Source organism: Nerophis lumbriciformis, linkage group LG16, assembly GCF_033978685.3.
Source record: "Nerophis lumbriciformis linkage group LG16, RoL_Nlum_v2.1, whole genome shotgun sequence".
In the NCBI taxonomy this organism is placed as follows: Eukaryota; Metazoa; Chordata; class Actinopteri; order Syngnathiformes; family Syngnathidae; genus Nerophis; species Nerophis lumbriciformis.
This window is the reverse complement of record NC_084563.2, coordinates 23,247,642-23,256,241: the sequence shown is the minus strand read 5'-3', so window position 1 is coordinate 23,256,241 and position 8,600 is coordinate 23,247,642. Positions and strand designations below refer to the sequence as shown.

General features: G+C 41.8%; 1 protein-coding gene and 1 long non-coding RNA gene across 2 annotated transcripts in view; one reads left to right on the top strand and one right to left on the bottom strand.

The window, feature by feature from the left end:
- The window catches only part of LOC133617078 (integrin alpha-6-like), a 73,978-nt gene continuing 65,378 nt past the window's right edge, over positions 1-8,600 (bottom strand). The window contains exons 19-25 of the mRNA XM_061976786.2: positions 8,287-8,389; positions 8,033-8,209; positions 7,863-7,961; positions 7,674-7,784; positions 4,481-4,585; positions 1,385-1,510; positions 1-1,292 (exon numbers count right to left, since the gene is read on the bottom strand). Coding sequence (XP_061832770.1) covers positions 1,209-1,292; positions 1,385-1,510; positions 4,481-4,585; positions 7,674-7,784; positions 7,863-7,961; positions 8,033-8,209; positions 8,287-8,389 — 805 coding nt within the window. The 3' untranslated portion in view covers positions 1-1,208. The remainder of the gene's footprint in view (positions 1,293-1,384; positions 1,511-4,480; positions 4,586-7,673; positions 7,785-7,862; positions 7,962-8,032; positions 8,210-8,286; positions 8,390-8,600) is intronic.
- The window catches only part of LOC133617079 (uncharacterized), a 56,370-nt gene continuing 48,967 nt past the window's right edge, over positions 1,198-8,600 (top strand). Inside the window, exons 1-2 of the long non-coding RNA XR_009816944.2 lie at positions 1,198-1,304; positions 1,373-1,466. This is a non-coding gene — a long non-coding RNA (uncharacterized lncRNA). The remainder of the gene's footprint in view (positions 1,305-1,372; positions 1,467-8,600) is intronic.

The window sequence follows — 8,600 nt, the reverse complement described above, 5'->3', positions numbered from 1 at the left end:
GCCTGCTGACATCAACTCCAAAACTGGACAGATCAGCTTTCAGGAAAAGAGCACGGATGAGGGTATGTCTACAGAATATATTAATTGATGAAAATTGGGCTGTCTACACTCTCAAAGTGCATGTTGTTGCCAAATGTATTTCATATGCTGTAAACCTAGTTCATAGTTGTTAGTTTCCTTTAATGCCAAACAAACATACCAATCGTTGGTTAGAAGGCGATCGCCAAATTCGTCCTCGTGTTCTCCCGTGTCGCTGGCTGTCGTGTCGTTTTCGTCGGTTTCGCTTGCATACGGTTCAAACCGATATGGCTCAATAGCTTTAGTTTCTTCTTCAATTTCGTTTTCGCTACCTGCCTCCACACTACAACCATCCGTTTCAATACATGCGTAATCTGTTGAATCGCTTAAGCCGCTGAAATCCGAGTCTGAATCCGAGCTAATGTCGCTATAGCTTGCTGTTCTATGCGCCATGTTTGTTTGTGTTGGCATCACTATGTGACGTCACAGGAAAATGGACGGGTGTTTATAACGATGGTTAAAATCCGGCACTTTGAAGCTTTTTTTCGGGATATTGCGTGATGGGTAAAATTTTGAAAAAAACTTCAAAAAATACAATAAGCCACTGGGAACTGATTTTTAATGGTTTTAACCATTCTGAAATTGTGATAATGTTCCCCTTTAAATGAACTGCAGTATTTACGTAAAACATCAGGTGAATTTTGTTTGAACCAAATTTAACCATAACCAAAAGAGCAAAATTCACATCGGTAATGAACAAGTGATATTTTCTGCCTCATTCCAACAATTGTTAGTGTTTACTATTTGTCATACGCTCATAAACACGGTGTAATGTACGTGGTCCGCCAGAGAATAAGAAGACCCCAGGAGGGATGAGTGTAACGAGGATGGAGTATTCTTAAAACAACAGCAACAAAAATACAACAAATAGAGACTGAAAAAAAACATAAAAAATGACGACAGAAGAATGTTTGGCGTTCTAAACAATTCATGTTTTTTTTAACCTACGTTTGGCAAATGTGTCAAGGCCTATTATGCAAACACCATTACACCCGCAAACCAAATAGATTGCGGTCCTGTAAAAAACACTGCTATCTACAGTTTATATATGAGTTCTCCATCATTCAGAAAATCTCTTTAACAACATAAACCACTTTTCATAAAATCTGCTTAGCCTGCATTCTTTTTTTTCAGGCTTTCAGAAATGAAGCACTTTTCACAGTTTCGTAGTCTGAGGCCTTGTTGCCACACGTCGGACAGTGGATGCAACCCCGCTGGAAAATGAAGTAAAAATGTCCTATAAATCCAGTGCTGCATAGACTTTATAAGCAAACCGTTCAACTTCTGCACACAGAATCAACGTTACCTGCCACAGGTAGAAGCAGAGGACGGCCAGGAGCAGCAGGCCGGCGACGACTGTCAGCAAGATGATCCACCAGGCGACTTTGGTGTAGTATTCCTCGCCCCGCTCCAGGAACACTGTTACTTTTACCTGCACAATGTTAAGGTAGGCCATAAAAGTTTAATGTACTTTCAACGTAGTAAAGTTGTACTTTAGTAGTCAGTGTTTGGTGTATCCCAATCTGATACTGATATTATGAAGAAGAAAAAAACATCAGTCTAAGCCTGGGCCCCTGGAGAGAGGGTTCAGACTAAGGCCAAGGGAAAAAAACCTCATAGCTATAGCACACATACACATGTGTGTATAAGGGAAACATCAAAGAACACAAAGGACATTAAAGACATTAAAAGAGCAGAGCTGATGCAACCAGCCATTTCTACACACAGCCACAAAAGTACCAACCCTGTTTCCATATGAGTTGGGAAATTGTGTTAGATGTAAATATAAACAGAATACAATGATTTGCAAATAATTTTCAACCCATATTCAGTTGAATATGCTACAAAGACAACATGATAAACATTTTTTTGTTGTTGCAAATAATCATGAACTTTAGAATTTGATGCCAGCAACACGTGACAAAGAAGTTGGGAAAGGTGGCAATAAATACTGATAAAGTTGAGGAATGCTCATCAAACACTTATTTAGAACATCCCACAGGTGTGCAGGCTAATTGGGAACAGGTGGGTGCCATGATTGGGTATAAAAGTAGATTCCATGAAATGCTCAGTCATTCACAAAACAGGATGGGGCGAAGGTCACCACTTTGTCAACAAATGCGTGAGCAAATTGTTTAACAGTTTAAAAACAACATTTCTCAACCAGCTATTGCAAGGAATTTAGGGATTTCACCATCTACGGTCCGTAGTATCATCAAAGGGTTCAGAGAATCTGGAGAAATCACTGCACGTAAGCAGCTAAGCCCGTGACCTTCAATCCCTCAGGCTGTACTGCATCAACAAGCGACATCAGTGTGTAAAGGAAATCACCACATGGGCTAAGGAACACTTCAGAAACCCACTGTCAGTAACTACAGTTGGTCGCTACATCTGTAAGTGCAAGTTAAAACTCTCCTATGCAAGGCGAAAACCCTTTATCAACAACACCCAGAAATCTCGTCGGCTTCGCTGAGCCTGAGCTCATCTAAGATGGACTGATACAAAGTGAAAAAGTGTTCTGTGGTCTGACGAGTCCACATTTCAAATTGTTTTTGGAAACTGTGGACGTTGTGTCCTCCGGACCAAAGAGGAAAAGAACCATCCGGATTGTTATAGGCGCAAAGTTGAAAAGCCAGCATCTGTGATGGTATGGGGGTGTATTAGTGCCCAAGACATGGGTAACTTACACTTCTGTGAAGGCGCCATTAATGCTGAAAGGTACATACAGGTGTGGGTGGGGAGCGTTTCCACAGAGTGTTTCCAGACCCTGAAACGCGGGTGTCAGGGACAGATGCGGAAGGAGATTTTGACAAGAAAGTTCCAAAGCTTAGTGATATATCAGATGTATCAGATAGTAGGTGGGTTTTTTTTATCCTTTGCCTTCATATTTCGCTGTTTGTTGCATTTTTGTTGCATTTCGTTTGATTGTAAAATATGTAGATCGAGACGGGGTGTGACGTTCATAGGTTGTCAATATTCAGGGTTTTATCGTTCATAGTTAATATTGTAAATCCCACATTCTTTATTTTCACGTACAGACATACTTTCTATATTTAGTCAAGTTGAATGTCCTCTTGGTGCTGCGTGCCAGAGTAGGCCTCACAATCTGTGTTTAAATTTTTTTATTTTTTTTTATTTTTTGAGGTTAAAAAGTCGCAAATTAGATCTTTGTTTGTTTCACTTTAATGAAAGTCTATATTCCTTTCATAATTACCTTAAATTATCTTGGAAATATTCACGTATATACAGGTGAAACCCAAAACATTTTAATATCGCCTAAAATTCGTGTCATTCAATTCAACTTAAAATGCTAAACTAATACATACTTACCAACCTTGAGACCTCCGATTTCGGGAGGTGTGTGTGTGTGTGTGTGTGGGGGGGGGGGGGGGGGCGTGGTTAAGAGGGGAGGAGTATATTTACAGCTAGAATTCACCAAGTCAAGTATTTCATATATATAACTTTAACACTGTTACAAATATGCGCCACACTGTGAACCCACACCAAACAAGAATGACATACACATTTCGGGAGAACATCCGCACCGTAACACAACATAAACACAACAGAACAAATACCCAGAACCCCTTGCAGCACTAACTCTTCCGGGATGCTACAATATGCACCCCCCGCTACCACCTACCCCAACCCCCGCCCACCTCAACCTCCTCATGCTCTCTCAGGGAGAGCATGTCCCAAATTCCAAGCTGCTGTTTTGAGGCATGTTAAAAAAAATAATGCACTTTGTGACTTCAATAATAAATATGGCAGTGCCATGTTGGCATTTTTTTCCATAACTTGAGTTGATTTATTTTGGAAAACCTTGTTACATTGTTTAATGCGTCCAGCGGGGCATCACAACAAAATTAGGCATAATAATGTGTTAATTCCACGACTGTATATATCGGTATCGGTTGATATCGGTAATTAAGAGTTGGACAATATCGGAATATCGGCAAAAAAGCCATTATCGGACATCTCTACTAATTTGTGCTGATGTCGTCAATATTCAAGGCTTCAATACGGGTATCATGTTGTAAGTGGAGAACTTGTATCAGGAGACCCCTCGTTAGCTTGTATAGCAGTATAAATGTACTGTCCTTCGAAAATAAGTCGGTTACGGTTTAAATAGCTGGAAACACAAGTAACTACAGAACATCACAGAGTTCTTTCTCAGCTTTAAATTGCAAATAAATATTTTTTGTACGGTAATTTAAACCGAAAGTGGTATGGTGGCACTATCTGCAGGTGAAGAAGAGTGTCACAGCTACGTTAAGCAGAGGTTGCTCTCTCTCATAACAACTTAAAATATTACGTTTGCAGTCCATAAAGGTTCCACGATGAGCAAGGAATGAAAAGGTCAGAAAATGAACAGAATGTGTTTTTTTTTTGTTTTTTTTACTTTTGTCCGAGGCTTTTCTTCTTTGAGTTCGATGTTCTCCGAAGAGTTACTCAAACTAAGCGCAGCATCCACGACAATGTCCAGGTAATTGAAAGAGCTGTAAACCTGCATAGGAAACATAAGATAAAAACATCAATTAGTCTAGCGTCAACATCTTGCAGGATTTTTTTATGTACCGTATTTTTCGGACTAAAAGGTGCACTAAAAGTCCTTTTAATTTTCTCCAAAAAATCGACAGTGCTTCTTATAGCCTGGTGCGCCTTATGTATGTATTAATTCTGGTTGTGCTTACTGACTTCAAACCAATTTTATGTGGTACATGGTGTAATAATAAGTGTGACCAGTAGATAGCAGTCACACATAAGAGATACACTATATTGCCAAAAGTATTTGGCCACCTGCCTTGACTCACATATGAACTTGAAGTGCCATCCCATTCCTAGCCCACAGGGTTCAATACTATGTCGGTCCACCTTTTGCAGATATTACAGCTTCAACTCTTCTGGGAAGGCTGTCCACAAGGTTGCGGAGAGTGTTTATAGGAATTTTCCACCATTTTTCCAAAAGCACATTTGTGAGGTCACACTGATGTTGGTCGAGAAGGCCTGGCTCTCAGTCTCCGTTCTAATTCATCCCAAATGTGTTCTATCGGGTTCAGGTTAGGACTCTGTGCAGGCCAGTCAAGTTCATCCACGCCTGACTCTGTCATCCATGTCTTTATGGACCTTTATGCACTGGTGGCATCCTATGACAGTTCCACGCTGGAAATCACTGAGAGCGGCCCATTCTTTCATAAATGTTTGTAGAAACAGTCTCCATGCCTAAGTGCTTGATTTTATACACCTGTGGTCGGGCCAAGTGATTAGGACACCTGATTCTGATCTTTTGGATGGGTGGCCAAATACTTTTGGCAATATAGTGTACGTGTGGACTGCAGGTTGATGTTCCCTGTTCAATAAATGAGGCTAGCAAGCATGACCAAACCTTTGATGTTTCATTGAGAATATAGCACATTACACACAGTGCTCAAAAATCTATCAAAATGTTTTGGTATGACTTTGGTAAGTCACACCGCTTGATGGATTGTCGAACATTACGGCTACCATAGTCAGACGTACTGTGCTTCAACATAAGGGTATTATTAGTGTGTGTGTATAATGACCCCAAAATGGCACCTATTAGGAGACATTATCTGGCGTTTTGTTTCGACCTACTATGCAAAACCAACTTTTCTCACCTATTGGTACCTGGGATCTGCATAAGTCTCGGAAATTTGCACGCGTCTGCCAATAGTCAATAAGCTCCTTCTTTTTTTCCATCCTCTTGTTGGGTCCATTGTTGGGTCCATTTAATACATAAGGCGCACCGGATTATAAAGTGCACTGTCTTTGACTGGGTCTATTTGGGTTCATCCTCCTCCGCTGCCATTTCCAATACAAAGTAGTGAACATTTCTAACTTATATCTGTCAGTAGCCTCGCTATGGAAGCACTAAAAACTACAACAAAAGATGACGGGGAGAAGACGCTGTCGAGGTGGAGCCATGTTGATTAGACGACGCATCCTAAAGTGACGGATAGAAATCATAATATGACCCCTTTTAATGTACCTTATAATCCGGTGCGCCTTATGTATGAAATAGACCCAAATAGACCCAGTCATCGACAGTGCGCTTTATAATCCGGTGCGCTTTATGTATGAAATTGACCCAAATAGACTCAGTCATCGACAGTGCGCCTTATAATCCGGTGCGCCTTATGTATGAAATAGACCCAAATAGACTCATTCATCGACAGTGCGCCTTATAATCCGGTGTGCCTTATGTATGAAATAGACCCAAATAGACTCAGTCATCAACAGTTAAGGTAAAGTACCAATGATGGTCACACACACACTAGGTGTGGCAAAATTATTCTCTGCCTTTGACCCATCACCATTGAGGGGAGGGGAGCAGTGGGCAGCAGCGGTGGCCGCGCCCGGGAATCATTTTTGGTGATTTAACCCCCAATTCCAACCTTTGATGCTGAGTGCCAAGCAGGGAGGTAATGGGTCCCATTTTTATAGTCTTTGGTTTGAACTCACAACCTACCGAAAGGTTGCCTTATGTATGAAATAGATCCAGTTATCGACAGTGCACCTTATAATCCGGTTCGTTTTATGTATGAAATAGACCCAAAGAGACCCAGTCATAGACAGTGCGCCTTATAACCCGGTGCGCCTTATGTATGAAATAGATTCAAATAGACCCAGTCATCGACAGTGCGCTTTATAATCCGGTGCGCTTTATGTATGAAATAGACCTAAATAGAACGAGTCATCGGCGGTGCGTCTTATGTATGACATAAACCCAAATAGACCCAGTCATCGACAGTGTGCCTTATAATCCGGTGCGCCTTTTGTATGACATAGACGCAGTCATCGACAGTGCTCCTTATAATCCGAAAAATGCGGTATGTGACATAGACCCAAATAGACCCAGTCAACAACAGTGCGCCTTATAAATCAGTGTGCCTTATGTATGAAATAGCCCCAAATAGACCCAGTCATCGACAGTGCGCCTTATAACCCGGTGCACCTTATGTATGAAATAGACCCAGTCATCAACAGTGTGCCATATAAACCAGTGCGCCTTATGTATGAAATAGACCCAAACAACCCCAGCCATCGACAGTGCACCTTATAATCCGGTGCGCCTTATGTATGACATAGACCCAGTCATCAGCAGTGCACCTTATAATCCGGTGCGCCTTTTGTATGACATAGACCCAGTCATCAACAGTGTGCCATATAAACCCGTGCGCCTTATGTATGAAATAGACCCAAACAAACACAGTCATCGACAGTGCGCCTTACAATCCGGTGTTCCTTATGTATGACATAGACCCAGTCATCAGCAGTGCACCTTATAATCCGGTGCGCCTTTTGTATGACATAGACCCAGTCATCGACAGTGCGCCTTATAATCCGAAAAATGCGGTATATGACATAGACCCAAATAAACCCAGTCATCGACAGTGCGCTTTATAATCCAAAAAATGCGGTATATGACATAGACCCACATAGATCCAGTCATCGACAGTGCGCCTTATAATCCGGTGCGCCTTATGTGTGACATAGACCCAAATAGACCCAGTCATCGACAGTGCGCCTTATAATCAGAAAAATGCGGTATGCGATGCATTTAAACTGAGCACCTGTGTGATGGTGCTGTTCCAGAGGCGTGCATGTAGAACAATTGATGCAGTGCTGTCCAATCCCACAAGAGGGCAGCGTATCCGCACACACTTGAGTCCTTCAGAGCAGGTCTGCGCAGGTGAAAAGGTTACAAAATAGTTCAAAAATCGCTCCAACCAAGAGTCGACGAGGATATCATTTTTTTTTACCAAGGTTTTATATTTCCTTCTTTGTCGAAACGGGAAGGCATCAGCGGAGAGGGCTTCGTATTCTGCCTCGCGTCTCTGCCTGGAGGCGCCACGCCAAACCTTAAGGCCACACCATTGAGTACACACGACTATAAAAGAATAATGATAGAAAAGGCAGAAATGTGGGTTACCTTAACTCGCCTAAGAGGATCAATTTGGTCGGCGGGGGAGCAGGAGACAATCTGCACTCCCGCACTCGTGATGTGAGTCAAGTACAGCAGCCATTTCCCCTCCAAGTTCTCCTTAGGCCAGTCGATATCCAGGGACGCATTAGCGAAGGACTTCAGAGGTCGGCCCACGTTTGTTATCTGCTCGCCCAGACAGACATCGCTCATTTAGTCCTGGACCAAAACAATTCAATGCATTTGGAGAAATTGAACGTTACCTTGAATTCATACTGAATCGCGGCTCCAATGTCATCCACCGTTTTTTCGGCTCGCTCGCTCGTTGACCTTGGCCTGACTGACACTTGAGACGGCCTGGCGAGCCTAGCAAATATGTGTCAACGTACAGTAAAGCTCAAAAGGACTTATATGCTGTATGATATACAAAACCAGTGAAGTTGGCACGTTGTGTAAATGGTAAATAAAAACAGAATACAATGATTTGCAAATCCTTTTCAACTTATATTCAATTGAATAGACTTCAAAGACAAGATATTTCATGTTCCAACTGGAAAATGTAGTTATTTTTTGCAAA